Consider the following 20,809-nt stretch of genomic DNA (forward strand, 5'->3'; position numbering starts at 1 on the left):
CTCTCTTCTTTTTTCATCTTTGTTCATCAATGGAGAACCAGACTCATCCAACAAACCCCATCTTCTAATTCCAGATCCAACATCTCCAATCCACCCAACCTAAATTGAACCCATAACCAAAATCACCACAAACATTGCAGCAAAACGACTTGAACCCATTTCGCAGAGAGACCGAAAATGCAAGAGGGTGGTGGTGGATTTTGAGTTTGAAATGATGGTGTTGAGAAGCGCAGTGGAGGTAAAGAGTGAAGGAACAAAGTGAGCAGTGGTAGGTGAAGCCAGAGCAAGGTGTTTGGCCATTGGTGCAGAGGATTTGGGGGTTGTTGTTGTGGGGATTGGAAGGTGGATTGAGGAGGAAAGAGAGGGGGTGGGGGAGGTGGAGGGGGTGAAGAGATTGTAGGGGAAGTTTGAGGCAAGAAATGTGGAGGAAGAAGGTATAATCTAGCCATCTCTCTGTTGGGATTGATCTGGGTTGAAGTGGATGATCATGCTACATACAATCAACGGCCATCTGTGTGTGTGTGTGTGTGTGTGTGTTTCAATGAAAAAAAAATTAAAAAAAATATTTAAATTACTCAACAAAACGACGTCATTTTGGTGAGGTTGCATCTCAATCCTTGGAAGCTGAGTGGGACATGTGTCAACCATTCCTGCATCACTCTAGGAGATCAATGTAGGATTTCACTCTAGAGGATCCTTACCCGGCAATAGTCAATTGTAATTTGTATCAAACAACACCATTCAAGCCACAAAAATTGAATAACCAAAGCCCCAATTGAGAGCAAAAATGATCAGATCAATCACCAAATAAAATCAAAAATTTTACAGCTGAAGAAATAAATAAATAAATAAAAATAAAAATCCACACTTGTATATAAAGAAAATAAACAAAAGAGGTTGAGGAACTTGTTAACTAAAACGAGAAAACTACATTCAATCAAAAAATTTAACAACCACTTGGAGTGCATCTTACAAACCCAGATTTCAAATAACATAAATACATCATATAACCCAAAATTCACACCAACTATATTCAATGAGATATTTTTACAAGCATTTGCAATACATCTTACAACCTAGATTTCAAAATAAATACTCATTATTATTTGTTACCAAAATCAAGGTAAAAGAAATCTCCAAAAAAATCCACAAAATGCATGAGCATCATCCACCTCTGCTTCGTCCTCCAAACTACCCTCTTCATCGCCATCGATCTCACAATCTTATGCCCCAAAACCTCAAAATTCCGGTTGAGCTCCATTGCAATCGACAATCTCACCACCACTTTAGCTTCATTCGATATCCGATTCACCGCCATGTACGTCATGAAGAACCCGAATATTGGCCCCTTAGAGTTCTATGACACCTATATTACTTACTCGTATAATGGAAAATGAATCAAAAAGAGTTGAATCAGTGACTCGAGAGCTAAGGATTTGTCAATGAAGAATGTGAGCTTCAAGTTGAATGCACTTCTTGTTCTTCTTCTTAGTCTGTTTCGAATTTGGGTTTGGATATTGGTTCAGGTGAGAGTGCTCGCAAACGTTTGAGAGGTTAGAGGGGGAAAAAAAGAAAACAAAAACAAAAACAAAAACAAAAAAAACCAAAAAAAAAAAAACTTCCAACACATCGTCGTTTTGGAGCATGGCAGCATGGCAAAAAACACTGTAGAGAACCACGACAGAGGATCTAGACTCTAGGCGTACAGTTGGGTTAATACACAAAAACTAACCACAGAATTCATTACAACTCTCACATGAAATGAGTTCCAAAATAAGTGGGTCTATTTTGGATATAATCTCATTTGAAACAATTGTAATTGTGGTTGGTTCTATTTTATTTCAATAGAGCATTGATTTTTTTTTCTAATTTGTTTGATTATGCGCAATTTGACGAGCAAGAACCACGCCATCAGGCATGGCCGCGACGTAGCACTTATGGTTGTCGGTGTCAATGTCAATGGCGCCACCAGAGCCGATAATCAACTCAATCAAGCCACCGGCAATTTCGGCCAGGATAAAGGCTCCTAAAAGGCCAGTCGCAAATCCTGCCATGGCAACAAACATTGATGTTACCCCCACACCAACCAAGTCAGTTGCAATCGCTGCTCCAATAATATCCGCCAATATCGCTCCACCCATCGCTTTTGTGCTGACTACGGCATCGTGTGTCGCGGTTTGAATCTTGTGGTCAGACAAATATGTGTCCCACACCATCAGGCCTGCAGTGATAACCACCACCGCAGCACCACCAATTGACATTGCCTTGGATAACCATGACTTTATAACACTTCCCTGCCTAGATGCCTGCATGATATCGCCATACACCTACATACATACATACATACGAATTAATGTAATATTAATTAGCAAACAAGTAAGCAAGGAAACACACTTGCCAAAAAAAAGAAGCTAAGGAATTGAAATATTGTCATACGAGTCATACCAGTATCTTGTCTTCCTCTTTCAGGTCTTTGAAAAGCCAACCAAGTCCACGAGTGTGCCGGTATCTGCATGCATGAGTGATGCATAAATTTGATGGAATTAATGCTTAGATAAAATACCTTCCCCCAAAAATCATTAAACTTGATTAAAATTCCAATAATTATATTCCTAACTTGATCAATTTACCAAACAAATAAAGAAGGGAATATATATATATATATATTATATGAATTTTACAATCAACAATACCACGGACACAGAACCAACCACATAAAAATAATCCTAACCATACATATCACATAATGAGGCCATCATAAAAATATAATTTTACTCAGACTGCTCCACCTATGCTTTATGTGATTGGTTCTATGTTCGTAGGCTTATTGTTTTACAATCAACAATACTACGGATACAAAACCCATCATAGGAAAAAAAAAATGTAACTTCTTGGAAACTTTAAATTTATTTAATTATTTTTTTGACGTTTTTAAATAAAAGTAATTACTCTCTCCATCTCCCTTTGCTATTCCAATTTAGAGAATCCAATTTTTTAAGGGGGCAAAATTATGACACCTTGAAAATCCGAAGTTTCCAATATTACCATTTTCATTCTTACAAAAGATGTGAGAAAGGCAAAAGTGGGTTCTATGAAATTTTATTCATTTGACTTTTTAGAGTAAAAAGTATTTATAAAACAAACAAAAAAGTCAATTTAAAAAAAAAAAGACAAATAAATAGATATCAGTCAGTTTAACACATACTTTTGCACTAGTTTGTCAAACGTGAGGCCCTGCTGATTGACCCATCGCGAGAACTCAGCTGACGCAAAACTTCGACACTTGTTGATAAATTCCAACATAAATTCCTTGTATTTGGCTGCTTCCTCTTTCAGAGTCAACACATTGCTCAGATTCCCCGTGTCCAGATTTACCAATTCCTTGATGAGGGATTCCACGTGAGTGCTTATTTTACTCAAATAATCCTTCCTCACCGTGCAGTTGCGAACAGTTTGCAGTGCACTGTTGCCGCAATACACGATGTACAAGAAGATGTCCTCAGCGATGGGATAACGAACAGCATCATTCTGGTACTTTTTTTGCTTCAACTCAACTCCTTGGTCCAAAAGTTCTTCCACGGTGATGTGATTGTCTCGGCAATCTCTGAGGTATTTGGAGCATTCCTGTTCGGATGGGAAGTTGATGCTTTTTATTGTGTCTACTTCTTTGTACCATATTACCTTCGCAAGTTGGCGCACTTTCTCAACATCTTCCAAAATAACAGGGCTGGCCATTTGATTTGATTGATTAGTGAGGAGAGACAAAGAGCTAGAGCCAATGCCTAAATGATGGTCACAAAATCGATACGTTTTATGTCACGCCTCAAACCCGCCCCTAAAAGTTTGGGCATGATCGCTTCAGAAAAGGACATTTAACTTGATATATATATATATATATGAGATATGGGGCCTGAACGGAAGCATTAATATTTTAAAATAACAGAAAACCATCTCCATTGAGCTATAACTACTATGCCAGGATCACCAGCGGAATATAAGGCAGATAAACATACAGTGACGTGCAACTGAGAATTTAGCTAAATGCAAATACACATACATATATAGACCTAGTCCTCAAGATTGGGGGTATAACAGGAACTTTGAAAGGTAAGAGGATTATATATACTTCCTCTTTAGACAGACAATCAGGGTACAAAATCAAAAACTTAGCAAAACTCCATAAAATGAGCTGCCTTCATTTAAGTGTCTGGACACCCTGAGGTTGACATAAGAGGAACAGATGCCATGGGTTGAGACTGACCTCCAGATGGAGTGCCTACAGAAAAAGACATAACATAAAGTGAGCCAAGCTCGGTGAATAGTAGTACGTAACAATTTAACAATTAACTTGAATTACAATGTACATGTATAAGGGCAGAGGACATATAGTTAACTTTATCCTGTAATTATTTTCAGAATGGCCTTAGGCCTAAACTTAAACAGAATGGCTTTAAGCTCTTGAATAGAGTGGCATTAAGCCCTTAAACAGAATGGCAATCAGTCCTTAAACAGATCGGCATTAAGCCCTTTTCATGCATGTATGAACTCAAGAGGTGGCTCGCACGGATTCTAGAGGTGACTCGCATGGCAGCACTTAGTTCCGTGCAACACTTTGTTTCATACTAACAGATCATACAGAATGGCCATAGGCCCAGATGTCACAGATTGGCCATAGGCCTCTCATATGTCACAAAATGGCCATAAGCCTCATAACTTTCACAGAACGGCCATAGGCCTCATAACTTTCACAGAACGGGCATAGGCCTCAGTTCACATATGTATGGACTCAAGAGGTGGCTCGTACGGATTCTAGAGGTGGCTCGCATTGCAGCACTTAGTTCCGTACAGCACTTTGTTCCATACCAAAAATCATTAGGTCTTAAAGATCGAACCATCCATATCATGTCATTACAATACGCTTAACAAAGACAGAACAATTTACATTCTAACGTGGGTTACATAATGATATTAAACCTTTGCATTCATGTCGTAGATTCTAAACGACCTCGGGTCCATACGTAACACAACAGAATAATCTTTGATTCATACAGATACCATTGTTCAAGGATGAACATAAGTTCCATTTATTCTTTAAGAAGTAACGTAGTATGCTCATAAATAACAGAGGGTTAATATTTGTTATTGACAGAACAAAAGGATTCCAAAGTCATACCGATATGCGCAAATCTTCCAATGTTCATATAAGTTCACATTGATTTCCAATCGTCATAAATGTTTGTGTAACACTTACGAAGAACAGAGTGTTAGTGATAATAATTATCAACGGTAAATAAAATATACATTTCTGTACTGCTACTCACAGTGTGCTGGTGGAGCTTTTGTTCCTCCCGAAGCGCGTCCTACCCACATACGTAGTCACACATTAATTCTCTTTTCCTTATTAAATCGTTTCCTGATTCTCTTTACTTCGACTGAATTTACAGACATTAAAACAATATCAAATACAAATTTCAACAATATTAGAGGGTCCAACACGCAAAACGGAGCATGTCATGTTTTTCAGCTTGGGCCGCACGTGAGGCTGTGAGCCCCGCACGTGCGGCAATGATGCCCCGAACGTGCGGCAGTGATGCCCCGCACGTGCTTTTTAAGCAGAACCCAAACTCAAAATTTCCCATTTTCCCGCACGTGCGGCGATTCTACACGCTTTGGCAATCCGAAATTCAACCTACTCTTCACTTAGCCAATTTAACTTAAAACACAATTTGAAAATAAAATTCATGCAATATCATGGTTTAATCTTAATCTTACAATAACATGATTCATATCACAAGAATTACAAGTTACAATCCAATTGAATTACTTCTTCACATGAACACACCCATAAACATACTTAACTCTCTTTTGCATATAACATCACTTGTAAAATTAGGTAAGTTCTATATGAGAAATTATATGAGAAATCAAACAATAAAAGATAGTCCTTTTATCTATGCATAACCAACTCAATGCTAATCACCTAAACAACAAAATATAAACCAAGCTAAGCCATGATCATACACTAAATTCAATTTCATGTTCTAAGTTACACAATTGTGAAGGAACCCTACTCAAATTCAAGAGAGAAGTTATAGAAGATGAGTAAACTTACCTTTTAGCTTAAATCTTACAAATTCCCTCTAAATTATCCAATCCTTGATCTTGATAAAGCTTCCTTCTAGATCCTTTCTCTCTACTCTCACTATCCTCTCTCAGGAGATATTTCTTGAGCTAGGATCTTAAGTCAAATAGTTAAAGAAACACACACACACATATATATATATATAAGAAATGAATAGGACAAAAATCAATCGTTTAATCATCCCAAATTGAAATTTCACAGAAATGCTTATTATTACTTAAAAATTATGCTGATTCCAATTATAGAATCAATTTCAGATTATCAAGTCTCTAAGGCCCTCAATTTCTGATTCAAACACTAGAATTGTAACAGATAGTTCTCATATTAAACAGATACACATCTATAAGCATAAGATTCACTTCTTTAAACTTACTTTCACATGAAATTTCACAATAAGCATACAAATGCACAGAATAGCGGACTAAAAGCGTACCAGAAAACATGTACGAGTGTCGGGTTATTACATTTTAGGCATGAATATGAGCATTTATTTATAAGCAAGAAAATTTTAGAAAAGCCCCCAAACTGACAAATAGTTACCCCAACTATCACCGTATTAAGTGAGATTGGGTGACTTTTAGATTAGCAATGTGGTCCGTTTGAGAGATGGACTGGAGATTGAGATGGTTCTCGTTTGAGAGATGGACCAAATGATAGGCCACCCAAACCTCAACTCTAATATCTTGTTAAAACATCCAACTCAAAACCAATTGGCTATGAGTAGACCCATTAACAACGAGTTTGTATTGGGATTCGAATTCGGGATAAGGTGTTCCTTTAAAAATATATGTATATATATCAAAACGATAAGGTTCTCCATTTTATCAAAACGCCAACATACGAATCATTATTGAATTTTTGACTACCAACTAATCTAAAATCTTCAACTACTTCAAAACAAGTGCCTTGCTACAAGTGAATATACAATTTGTTAAGAATACAATTTAAATAATAAAATTGTTCCTCTATCTAACAATTTAAACTTTTAGTTGAGATGGTAGTCAAACAATTTAACACCATGAGGGACAAAAAGAGCTAAAAATGTAGTAGATCATAATAAGAGTACAAAACAAATGCCTTTTGTAGGAGGATCCTTGGGAATAAAGTGGGCTGATACCAATTTAAAATAATAAAAAAATAAAAAAAAAAGAAGAAAAAAAAAGAGAGAGATTAAAGAATTCTCTTCATTTCAAATGGAGGTTGTTCTCATTGAAAAGCTTTAATGATTCCTTCAATATTTTTGCCTTTATTTTTCGTATGGAGGACAATTTAATAATTTGTGTGCCAATAAGGCTGTAGCCAAAATCTATCAGACGATTCTGTTGAAGCTAGGTTCTTTTGTTGGAAAAAATCATTATCTAAATGCGTTCGCCGTTGTCTGAAAATGTACCTTGCAAATATAAATTAATTTCGCGACTATGCAAGCACATAACATAAAAAATTAAGAACACAACTTACTAATAGGATGTAAAATCCTAGTAAACCCGAATAATGGTGATTGAGACCTGTATTGAACACAATGTCCTTAAGACAGATTTTGCACTTGCTACAGTGCTATGAGATCTCATTGGCGTTTGCCTCCTAAGATACAACAATCTAATTTTACTGATGCAACACTACAATCTATTCAAATAAAATAATCTTTTTTTATTTAGTTACAACCATGGAGAAATGAGTATTGAGTTCGAGAAAGAAACTGGAGAGAGAATATTATTTTATGTTTAGCTAGTGTGGATTGGCTTGTAAATCTAGCTAGCAAAGAAGGGTGGGATAAAATAGATAACCCCTGCACATAACCTGTTAGAGTAACTAAAATTGGGCACGACCACGTAAAACATCTAAAAGGTCCAATATACACGGCCTGTTGGAGTTTCTCTAAGAGGAAGAAAAGAAATTATATATTATTGAGATTTGTTATATGGTACAATGAGAAAGCCTTTATATTGGCATAGTATGCTTACTTACAACAAGAATCCTAATCAAATAAGGAACCCTGATTAGAAAAAAAGAAAAAAGAAAATCATATAATATATTAATATATTCTAACACGCCCATCAAACTCAAGTAGATAGAAAACCAACTTGAGTTTGGAAGAAAAATTAAATCAATCCGATATTCGTAGCTCCTTTATATTAGGGTGTTTGTCTTCAAAAAAAAAAAAAAAAAGTTAACGGCTAATGTGTTTTTTTTTTAAATTTAGAAGCTTTGGTGAAGAAGGTGAATATGAGTTCTCAAGGTCTAAAAAGTTAGCAAGGATGGAGAAAAAATTGTGAGGACCAAGGCGCCAATAGTGCAAGTCCATTGAAAAATTTAAACTCGTTTTGGGTGAAAAATCTCAAAAGAGCTTTGGGTGTTTAGGGCCTAGGTTATATTTAGGAGTTTTGTATATTCTAGTTGGCTTCTTACTAACTAGTTTTAGGTGAGCATGTTTGAAGCATTTGGAGTCACTTTTTCTCACCAATGATCATTCATGCTTTTCTCATTTGTAATACTTTATTGCTATAATAAAAGTGCAAATTACGATGGTAGTCTCTATAGTTTGATCATTGTGTCATTTTAATCCATGTAATTTCAATTGGCTCGATTTTGACCTCGAATTTATGATTTTGTCTCAATTGAGTCCAATTGATTACAACTCATAGCATTTTTTTTTTAAAATGCACACATAGTTGTCATGTGTCATATTTTTAAGAACCATGGTTTTAAAAACCGGATCGGATCGGCCGGTTCAACCGGTTGAACCGGTGACCGGATGGGGTTCCGGTCCAGTCAGCCCTCTTAAATCGGCCAGTTGTAAAAACCGGCCTATTTATTGAAAACCGGTGAACCGGTCACGGGTCGATCGAACCGGACCGGTTTCAATTTTTTTTTTTTATTTTCTTTCTTTTCTTTCTTTCTTATTTTATATATATATATATATATAATGTAAGAATATAAGAAAATTTTAATTTGAAACTCTTTTTTAAGGGTCTCCTCTTGTGAGGAATCCCATTAAGAGCTTGATGAAATTATTGTGAAAGTCTTCACCTATTTATAAGAAAAAAACTCTTTCAAAAAAACTCAAGAAATCCATATGGGATTCAATCGAATGTATTGGAGGGAATGTTGAAATTTTGATATCCCTCCAAAAATTTTGCTTTCCTTTCAATCAAATTATTTGAATTAAAATCATATGGAGGGAATATTAAATATTTGATTTCATCTTCCAAAATTGAAATTAATAATATTTTAAAATATATTATTATATTTTTCAATAAAAAAAATATTAGGACAAATATTTAAGATAATTTAATATTTTTAATGTCACGCCCCACTTTTTATTACTCGAAGTCGTTACCAAATCCATTAACTTAATTCATTTTCAAGGATAACATGCGGAAATAAGCTCATACATTCAATCTGTAGAAGTGATTAACATTCTCTCATTCGTATGCAAAGTAAATATTACATGAACATACTTAATAAATTGCCCTTGGGCTTACATCACTTAAGGTACAAGAAGAAGGGTGTAACCCTTTCACAACAATGGCATTCCGCCAACATAACTGAGGCCCCGTGGCCAGTAATTAAGTAGATCCAAAACTTGCAGCCCAACCTGCTTAATACCTGAAAAGAATTCAATAACGTGGGATGAACATATAGTCCAGTAAGGAACTCAACATGATCCTCAACAATAACAACTTACAGATAGCTATGATCATGAACACCCATTCTCATACTAGAATAGTAATGTGACAATTTATACAAAAATAACATAAGTAAGAACATTTCTTGAAAACAACCATTTCAATCAACGCCATAGGCGATTCATCTTTCCTTTTCTTTTCATTAATCCCCGTTCCCACTCTTTCATAACATTAACAATACCTTAGGAAATAATTTCACTAAGCCCACCACACTCTTCCATTTTCCAAATATACACAGATATGCTTTTCAAAGTATATGTTTCTTTAAAAAAAAAGTCCGTTCTCCTTCACACTTTCCAAAAGACAAATATGACATTTTGGTTTTTTCCCGATACAATCAACTCTATACATGTACTGTTATAAAAAGAAATAACAACTCACTGACATGCATAAGATAAACCAATGAGGCAACTCGGCCCTCTAAAACCATAATCAACACAATCCATGATATTCCCCAAACACACTGAAATATCAACAACAAAACTTTGCTCTACTAGCCATGTGCATAGTAAGCCAAAGATACACCTCTTCACAACAACATACCAGTTTACCAGGTGCTAGCCGGAAGGGTGTGGTACCTTAGATTCTCAGCGCAGTCAGTTTACCAGGCGCTAGCTGGAAGGTAACGGTACCTCTGATTATCAGCGCAAGGTGTAATACCACCAATCGAAATACAACAGGGCATAACCAACGTGTACAACTTATATACATAAACCATCCAGGTACAAACAATGTGTTAAAGTATATGAACACATAGGTGTGTGGAGTTCATCCCCTATCTTCTCACACACACTGGAGTACAACCCCTCTCTCCTCCCTAACAAGCATACATATTTAATGCATCTCAACATTTCATCACATAAGATGTTCAATCAACAATGGTGTAATGCATACACAACAATTCAACACAACCACGTCATCCTCCACCGATGACCAAGGACAAAACCTCTAGATGCAAATATTTAGTACATCTATTAAAGACTCAATCACTATGAGACCACAAACCCGACAATACATCAACATGGTAGTTCAAGGTACAATTCCACACATATGTGTGTTCAACACTCACGAAACAACAATCCAATTTTCATACGTGTTTCAAAATATCTTTCCCATTTCACAAAACAAGTTCCATATCCCTTTTGTTTTCACAAAATCAACTTTGTCACTTTTGTTGTTACAAAGCCAAATTTATTCCTTTGTTTTACAAAGCCACTTCCATTGATAATAAAGTCATAACTCACATTAGTCCACTATATTCTTTTCAAACCATTCCAAAGCCAAGTTAATCCCTTAGGCATTAACACCTTCACCCAACCCACCTCAACAATAGAGATTTACAATATAGATTCACTATTCTCCATTTTAATTTATCAATCAAAATATGATTTAGGCCTTTTTCTTCTACCAACTACAACATGCTAATTTACACTCCAATTAGCCCAAAACAACCATTAATGACAACATAACCATTTTTCAACACCCAACCCTAGGTTCCTTCTCATGATTTCAAACAAATCCAACATGGATGTGATTTTTATGCAATACAAAATTACCACATGTCTATCTATAGACAAAGTATTGAAAAAAAACAAGGAGAATCCCTACCTCAAATGGAGAACTCAAATAGAGAAGACGACCCGAAATCAAAGTGCTCCAAATCCCAAATTTCTTGGATCACAACAAAGCCCTCGACGATCAACACACTTCTTACAAAGGCCCAAGGTGAGGAAAACACTCTAGCTACATCAATCCTAAGAGAGAAGTTCGGTTTTAGAGTGAGGTGCTCTCCAATGGAGGTTTTGAAAAAGTAAGAGAGAGAAAGGAAATCAAAAAGTGATCAAAAAGGTGATTTCACGGACTGATATAAAAACAGGTCCGCTCGAGCGTACAATACCCCGCTCGAGCGTCAGACACAGGTTCACGCTCGAGCGTCCAAAGATCCGCTCGAGCGCCGGATGCACTCTCCCAGAATTTTCTGCAGACGACCAAAATGCTGAGAGAAGGAAATTCACGCTCAAGCGTCCAAACCGCCGCTCGAGCGGAGAGACCAAAACTTGGGCAAAATTTCAAAGCTTTAAAACACAACCAACTAATTCTCAACTTGCCCAACACAACCCAAAACTCTAAAACAAAGAGTAAGAGTGTAGACACCCCATTTTTGACCGACCTTAAGACTCAGACGTCACCGATTGAGCGCTTGGTGATGTTGCATAAAGTGCTTGTTCAGAAGTTTCAGGGTCGCGGCCGTAAGCCCTGCCTCCGGACTTCCGAACCCTTTTCTGTGCCTTGTCTCGGTTTGCGAACCTGACTCGGTTTTCTCTGTTTCTTTCCCTGAGGGGAGAGAGAGGTCCCGTAGACCATCTCTCAATGTCCGTAGGCTACATTTGGTGGCCGTAGGCCATTTTGCCCATTTCGGAGTCCGGTTCCCGGTTTTCGGAGCCGTCAGGCCGTGTGCCTCGGTTCGGGACCGCTTAACCATCTCCTATTGCCCTGATTTTTGGCATACATCCTATTTCATCCATTTTGAGGGACACTGAGGGCTGAGAAATCCACTTCGAGGTCAAATACGATTTTCGGTGCTTAACAGCCCATTTCCGGGACCCCGAACTACGTGTTTTGGCTCCGGAACATTCGTCTTGCAACGGTTTTCGCTCATTTTTGGCAGGTACCTCTGTTTTATCACATGGAAGGTCACTGAAGGGTGGGAGGCCAGCAATTGTTGCGACAGCCAGTTATCTCTCCTCCCGAGCCTCCCGGCGCCCGTTTTTCTAACTTCCGGGCTAATGTTGAATACCTTAGAGCTAGCGTTGCCAACTTTCAACCACATATCTGTGATCTACACATCTGAGAGGCCCCTAAAAGTTCATGGCCGGCCATTAAGGTCATTTGACCCTTTTGACCCCTTTCTTCCGGGCTAATGTTGAACCCCTTGGACCCTTTTTCTCCAACTTTCAACCACATATCTGTGATGTACACACCTGAGAGGCCACTAAAAGTTCATGGCCGGCCATTAAAGTCACTTGACCCTTTTGAACCCCTCTTTCCGAGCCACTGTTGGACCCCTTGGACCCACTTTCTTGGAATTTCAATTACATGGTTGTGTTGTACACACAAAGGCCTACCTCCCCATTACCTGGCCGGCCAGAAAAGATGCTTGACCCTTTTGACCCCTAGCCGGCCGGCTAGGGGGTGTGGCCGGCCGGCCACCTCCAGCAAAAGTAAGCGGCCGGCCGTGCTCCTCTCACTGTTCCCCTTCCAGCTGTGAGGCAATATCCCCCAGATATTTTCTGTATCCGGGGGATATTTTGGGAGAGAGTTTTCCTCTCCATTTGACCCCCCTTTTACACCCCCTTTCTTGACCATATAACCAGCTGAAGACCTTCTTCTAGGGGGTTAGAAAATTTGATCTTAAGAACTCCATAGCCAACTCCATCTTCATCTTCTTCAATTCTTCAAAAACCCTAAGTCCATTAACCTCCATTCCTTCTATACCACCAAGCTCTACCACCCCTATCTCATTTCCAGCAGCTAGGAAGGGTTCTTGAAGGCCAAAGGAGCAGCAAATCCATCCAAGAAGCAACCAAAGTCTAGATCTTCAAGGGTAAGTTACACTTTGATCCTTTTGACCCTTTTCTTTGATCTATTTCTAAGCCTCATTTCTTTTTTGTTTCAAGCTTCGGTCCTAACTGAAAAAGACCATATTTTGAGCTCATCTTCACTTCTCATTAAGGGCTCAACCTTGTTTGAGCCCTCCATAATATACTTGTTTCATTGACCATGTTGTATGTCATGATTTTGTATGCTTTTTTTTTGACCTATGAGCAATTTATTTTTGAGCATGTTGTAAACTGATATGAGGCATATTTTGAGCCCCTCTTCAACATTGGAGAAGGGCTCAACATTGTTTGGTATTTCCATGTGTCACTTGTAGTTTAATCCCCTATTTGGCCCCATTTTTGCATGAGGTGATAGCCCTCTTGGTTTCTGTTTTTGGACCTTGATCCGAACTGAAAGTGGTCTTATTTTGGCCTATACTTCATGTTTCATTCACACTTTTTTTCTGTTTGGTGATTATTTTATACACTTCATGTTTTAGCACCTTTTGAGCCTTATTTTGCATCATATTTTTAGCATGTTTGTATACTGATTTTGAGGCTGCCATATACTGTAAATGTTCATATTTTTGGTCCATCTTCAGTGTTGTAGAAGGAAATTTTTCAGTTTGAGTTTTGCTTATACCACTTGCTTCTTTACCCCTCTTTTGGCCCCCATTCTTGCATGCTATGCTTCCCTTACCTGTGCTTGCTGTTTGGCCATGTTCATAACTGTGAAAGTGCATCTCTTGGGACTGTCTAGCTTCTGTCTTTGCATTTCATGTCCATATTATGCACGTATGGCATGGCTATAGGCCATTTCGGGTGCTTAATGTTGCATTTCGGGACTTTTCCTTGCATTTCATGTCATTTCGCTTCATTTCGGGACTGTTTTCCCCCATATTTCGTTGCTGAAATTTCATTGGCATGCTTGCATATCATTTTGGCCATATTTCATCACATTTCATCATTGCCTCGGTTTGCGTGCCCGTGTGCACGCATTTCGAGGCACTCCATTTTTATCCGCTGGCATCCCATGTGAGTGTGGCTGAGGCTCACTCATGTTGGTATAAGCCCATTTGTCATCGCCATGTCATTTCATCATTGCCTCGGTTTGCGTGCCCGTGTGCACGCATTTCGAGGCACTCCATTTTTATCCGCTGGCATCCCATGTGAGTGTGGCTGAGGCTCACTCATGTTAGTATAAGCCCATTTGTCATCGCCATGTCATTTCATCATTGCCTCGGTTTGCGCGCCCGTGTGCACGCATTTCGAGGCACTCCATTTTTATCCGCTGGCATCCCATGTGAGTGTGGCTGAGGCTCACTCATGTTGGTATAAGCCCATTTGTCATTGCCATGTCATTTTAGCATCGCCTCGGTTTACGTGCCCGCGTACACGCATTTCGAGACATCGCATTTTCATTGTATCTGCCATCGCCTCGGTTTGCGTGCCCGTGTGCACGCATTTCGAGGCATCTCATTTTCATCGCATTTGTCATCGCCTCGGTTTGCGTGCCCGCGTGCACGTACTTCGAGGCATCTCATTTTCATCGCATTTGTCATCACCTCGGTTTGCGTGCCCGCGTGCACGCATTTCGAGGCATCCCTTTTTCATTACATTTGTCATCGCCTCGGTTTGCGTGCCCGTGTGCACGCATTTCGAGGCATCTCATTTTCATTGCACATATCATCGCCTCGGTTTGCGTGCCCGTGTGCACGCATTTCGAGGCACCTCATTTTCAGCATTCCGTCATCGCCTCGGTTTGCGTGCCCGCGTGCACATATTTCGAGGCACCTCATTTTCATAGCATTGAGTATGTTAGGATTATATATTAGTTGCATTTCATGCATATCATGCATATTGCATCATGTCCGGAATAGGAGTTAGCCCGGGCACGGGAAACGAGGTACATTTCGTACTCCGAGTGACGGAATGTGTCTCAATTCCCCAGTCACCGACACTCCGGATTATCCATGATGGGGTTAGGTTTTAGCTGTAATTTCATGTGCATTCATCCTATATTGAGTTGTGCATTTCGACTCCTCGACCATCATGCCTCGGTATGCGTGATTGGTGGCACGAGGATCGAGACATGCATATATTTGTGCAAATACATTGCTATGCCCCTTTCTTGCTCTCTGTTGCAGCAAAATGCAGAATCAGCAACTTTTCAAGGCTTGGCACGCATTTCAAGAAACAGGTGTAAACAGAGGCTAATTGGGGCATTCCGGTGGATTTCCGCGCAAGACAATCCGGACATGCATCATCCATCAGAAGCAAGGCAGTCCCTGGCTTGCACGCCAGTTTATTTGCTTTCTAGTTAATTCTTTAATTAATTAGAATTCTGTAATATTCTTTTATTTTGGGGGCTGTAATATTTGGACTGTATTATTTATTCGGACCCTCCGAGTGAGGGCACAACTGTAATAAGTGTGCGTGAGTGTGATGTATGTCTTCCAACCCCACGTCTTTCTCCCTTTTATTTATCCGCTTATGATGGTTAGATTAGGACATGTTTAAATTGGCATACAGTATGACAGCATGTTTGCATTCATTCATCTGTATCGCATGCACCGGGCTCGGCGCATCATACTAACTGCATTGTACTTTCAATTTCAAAGTTGAATACATGTTAGTTGTAGCATTTCATATGCCATCTTAGAATAGCCGAGCCTACTATAGTTGCATTTTGCATGTGTTGCATTAAGCATTTTTGAATACTTAGGATCATGCATGATTTCTAATGTAGTTTCTGTTTTGGCTTGGAGTACTCGGTGAGTTTTATGCTTTAGCATCCTTGCATGCGTGTGAGTGAATGCCATGATAGCATGCTTACCATGAGGCTATGTGCTTATCTGATATATCTGCCTGAATGCCTGTGGGTGAAGGTTGGGTTATCTGAATTGGAATGAATCATCAAAATGTTTCAAGCCTACCTGCGGGTAGCAAACCCTTTTCAAAAACAAACAAGAAGTGTTTTGTTCCAATCTAGGCGACCTAGTCTATACTTATATGCTGTGAGCATCACATAGTAATCTAGGCTAATAACCGGAATAAGAACTCACAATGTTTTCAAAAATTGATATCATGGTTAGTAGAGGCCGGTCTATGACCGGGCGAGCGGGGGTGCTCACGAAGTGACCTTCCCCAATCGTACCCAAGTTCCCGAGCCGAGGCAACTTTGGTGATGACGGACACGTGGCCTTTTGGCACCGAGTCAGGGTTTCCTAAATTTCCCAAAATAAAATATTTAGGTGGCGACTCTGTATCTGGCAAAGCAGTCCATGTTTGGCACTTCTTTCAAAAATCAGTTTTCCTAAAACGATTTGCCGGATTTGGACTCTTTGGTTCAGATTTAGAACCGTGACTACGAAAAGTCGAGTCCGAGCTGTAGCGAGGTCCCCCGCGGGCTTGTTACAAAGAGATAGAAATGAGGATAAGATAACAACGAATCTACGGAACCAAGTCTGAATTACAGTTCAATAACAACAAGGAATACCGGGATCGCTATATTTAATATTTTTAATTTATAATTTTATTACTTATATTTTTATTTATATATAATTTTAATATATTTATTACGTCACGGTTCGATTCTGGTTCAACCCGACGGTTGAACCGGTGACCCGTCCACCCGATGCCTTTTCCGGTTCGTTCACCGGTCCAGTTTTTAAAACATTGTTAAGAACAAAATTATAAACTTACTCAACTCAGTGAGTTAATCTCAATCAATTTAGTAATAATTTTCTGTAGAAAACACTAATAATATTATCAATTGGACCAAATTGACACAAAATCTAAAATTAATGGTCAAAATTGGACTAATTGAAAGTGTAGGTATCAAAATGACACGAGATAAAATATAAGGACTACTGGTATAATTTGTCCATAATAAAAAATTTGAGAATTCTAATAGTCTTTAATGCAACATGTCATAAAAAGTCTAATTATAACCGGCTTAATTGGGCATCACGAGTTCAACTCTCCTTGAGTGCTAATTATGAGTTTTAAGGAGGAAATAAATTGTGCTTTGCAAGAGTGGGGGAGGTTAACTAACTCCCATGGAGTGTGAACAAATTGGTTCTCACTCCAATGGGTGCTAATCCAACACATACTAACCAACTAACATTTTTCCGACAAAAAAAAACAAAACAAAAAAGAAAAAGTCTAATTTTTAAAGCTTCTTATATAGATGGGAATCTGTAAAGCTAGAAGACATCCACTAACAGATCCAATTTATGATACTACTTCTTATCTACATAGACTAGATTGGAAGAAGCACCACCCATTTGGCCACCACACATCATCAGTTATCAATTATCTCACGCACACAAACACACACTACTTTTTTTCTTTTTTTTTGACTGAAAGTATGTGTATGGCATGTATACACTAGTACTAGTACACATACATAAATCTATGAATATATAGATACAACAAAACTATCAAACACAGGTAAAAATATATAAATCTATGTATATAATAGTAGGGTCCAGCTTGTCTCAAGTTGAGATCAAGACTGGACCCGTCCAGTACGGCCTATGGAGCCCATTTTTTGGGCCCGTTCTGCTAATCTGAATGTGTAGAACTCGTCGAGTACTATATGTTTGTAAAAAATCACGTTGATCGGATATCAATAGTTATGTGATCAAATCAGTTTTGTATAATAAAAAAATAATAGACGGTGAAAAAATTAACGGTTGATAAAAAACTGTTTTGTTCACATAGCTATCGATATCCGATCAACGTGATTTTTTATAGGCATATAGTATTCGACGAGTTCTACACATTGAACGGTTCGGATTATCAAAACGGAACCCGTGATGGGCCCTCACGGGCCCAACAGTACAGTCCAGTCCGATATTGGACTGGACCAAAGCCAATGCCATAATGGTATATCAAAACCATTAAAACTAGTTCGAATACATAGATCTACGAATATATAAACAAATAAACATGGCATAAGGCATAAATTTTGAAAGAGGCGATTTATGAAGGTGATAGTTAAACAAACAAGCAAATACGTCGTATCATGTAAAATCAAATACATACAACATGGAAGCAAGAATCGTGAAGCATGGATTTGTGGAAGCAGCAAAAACCCTCATTGATTCCCGAAACTAAACAGATTGCAAAAATGGGAAAAATATATGGTGAAGGCGATGATGATCTCACCGTAATAGGAGTTCTTCGGTGCCGGCGGTGAAGTTTTCCGATGAACGGAGGTTAAAATCCAAGTGCAGAGGTGAAAAACTACTCTCTTCTTCTCTTTCCTCCTCTGCAGAGCACTGACTGAGTACAAAATGGCTGGGGTTTCTTTGATGTGTGCACTGATTTTAGATGGTATAGTCACCGCTAAATGCGTCTTTTCATACTATTTCTCAATAATCTATGACTAATAATCTCAATGCATGTTATAATTTGGTTAATCAAACAATAAAACTAGCTAAGTTTTTAAAATTGGCCATTTAAACATCTCTTCTTGAGTTTAGAATCGATATATTGCTCATCCTGATCACTATTGAATATCTACCCTGTATATTGATCCGTGCGATGACTCGGTCCATAAGCACATAGATTAACAGAATTCCTTGCAAATTAATAAACTAATCCGCAAAAACCTACCTCATTTCTTTCAATAATTGCAGTTCAAGGTTGTCCTTTCTACAGTTAAGAAAGAGAGAGAGAAACTAGACCTTCCCATTGGATAAAGGATGGTTTCGATTAGTTTCTATAGCTGTCAAAGATGACATAGTCACATGATTCATGCCTTTGCAGGGAGATAATTTATGAGTAGGAAGCTTCTTCGGCATCATCTGTTCCCAGTATCCCTTGTGCAACCTCGACGCCTCCGAGAGAACAATTAAAGCAAGGAGACTCCGATGCATATAATTCACAAAGATGCCAAGTCTGCTAACATACCCTTAGACAATGAGTACACCACGAAAGTGTCTGATTTCGGAGTTTCAATATTGCTTCCTTCGGACCAAACTCGATTATCCACATTGGTTCAAGGGACATTTGGGTACATAGACCCCGAGTACTTCCATTCAGGTCTTTTAACAAATAAAAATGATGTTTACAACTTCGGAGTTGTACTTGTAGAGCTATTAGCTGGTGAAAAGGTTATTTCGATGGATAGCCTAAAAAGCACACAAGTCTAGCTACTTATTTCAATTCATTGTTGGAAGAAGATAGGTTAAATCAAGTTCTTGAGACTCGAGTGGCGAAAGAGGGAGATGCTGAGCAGATCAGAGGAGTGGCTAAGCTTGCCAAAAAATGCTTGAGATTGAAAGGGGATATAAGGCCTTCAATGAAGGAGGTAAAAAAGGAGCTTGAGGCATTGGGGAACAGTGTGAAGAAAAGGGTCAAAACTGGATCAGATTTGGAAGAAAATGAGCTCTTGATGAGTGAACCATTCAATTTGTATGACAGTGGTAGATCAACTGGCTTTGATAGCCTAAGAAGCCAAGTGGTGCTGCAAATGGATGATGGGCAATGATTGGCCGTCCCAATTTTCTGTACACGCAGCAAAACTATTGTTGTGTAATATTTGGGTAATTCACTTGGAAAATGTGTGAAAAATTACTGATACAAAAAGCTGAGAAATAAGAACTACGATTCTTTGAATCTATGATTTGGTTGTAAGATTATAATTGTTGTAAAATTATGCTTTAACAACTCTGGATTTTTGAACCACAAACTATATACGACTAACTCTATGTATTCTTGAGACTTAACGCAAACTAACTCGTAACTTATTAAAAACTCGTTTGAAATTGATTCGTTATGTAAACAAGTTAATCTTAAACACATTTTGAAACTCATTAAGTTATCAAGCTAAGCTTAAACAACCTAGTACTCGGTTCAACTCGACTCATTTACAGTCTTATTAATAATGATAACATGAATATAAATTTAAGTCTTGTACTCCCTACTTGCAAGGATCGTTCATTTTTACGTGCTTCAACATTATTCAAAGAGTAAATTGAAGTTAAAATCACTAAGTTGGTTGACATCTTTTTAAGTAGTTTGATTAAGATAAAAGAGATCCACTTGAAATTTTGAACAAAAATTTTATGTGAAAAAAAAAAAATGGGGTCTATAAATCTGAATAAAAATTCAAAATGTAATTTGGTAGTACAATTTGACAAATGAGTAATTGGTTTAAAATTTTGAATTTCTCCAGGACTTGTTTATAAATTCTTGAAATTCGTCAAACTCCGACTAGACAAATAAAGCTTCGAGTTGCTAATTGAAATTAAATTCATCATTTACTTTGATGTCGAGAAAATTAGATAAATTACCAATAGATCTTACTTTTAGAATTTATCTATATTATTTTTAAAAATCAACCCTTAATTTGATGTCTTGAAGCTTTA

General features: G+C 38.1%; 1 protein-coding gene and 1 long non-coding RNA gene across 3 annotated transcripts; both read right to left on the reverse strand.

Annotated features, from left to right (window-relative positions):
• Positions 1–906: 906 nt before the first annotated feature.
• LOC114288208 (uncharacterized) lies at positions 907–3,735 on the reverse strand. Its single transcript, XM_028231694.2, has 3 exons — positions 3,206–3,735; positions 2,446–2,509; positions 907–2,327 (listed from the first exon to the last, which is right to left on the reverse strand). Exons 1-3 carry the CDS (start codon positions 3,733–3,735, stop codon positions 1,866–1,868), a joined length of 1,056 nt encoding a protein of 351 aa, XP_028087495.2. The 3' UTR covers positions 907–1,865.
• Positions 3,736–3,929: 194 nt separating this feature from the next.
• Positions 3,930–19,209, reverse strand: LOC145822869 (uncharacterized). Of its 2 annotated transcripts, XR_014364711.1 has the most exons (3): positions 18,603–19,209; positions 5,174–5,432; positions 3,930–4,276 (listed from the first exon to the last, which is right to left on the reverse strand). It is a non-coding gene; the product is annotated as an uncharacterized LOC145822869 (long non-coding RNA). The 2 variants fall into 2 exon arrangements; XR_014364710.1 differs by having other exon boundaries at positions 3,930–5,432.
• Positions 19,210–20,809: the final 1,600 nt, after the last annotated feature.

Source organism: Camellia sinensis, chromosome 3 (assembly GCF_055761805.1).
Source record: "Camellia sinensis isolate YWXY chromosome 3, ASM5576180v1, whole genome shotgun sequence".
In the NCBI taxonomy this organism is placed as follows: Eukaryota; Viridiplantae; Streptophyta; class Magnoliopsida; order Ericales; family Theaceae; genus Camellia; species Camellia sinensis.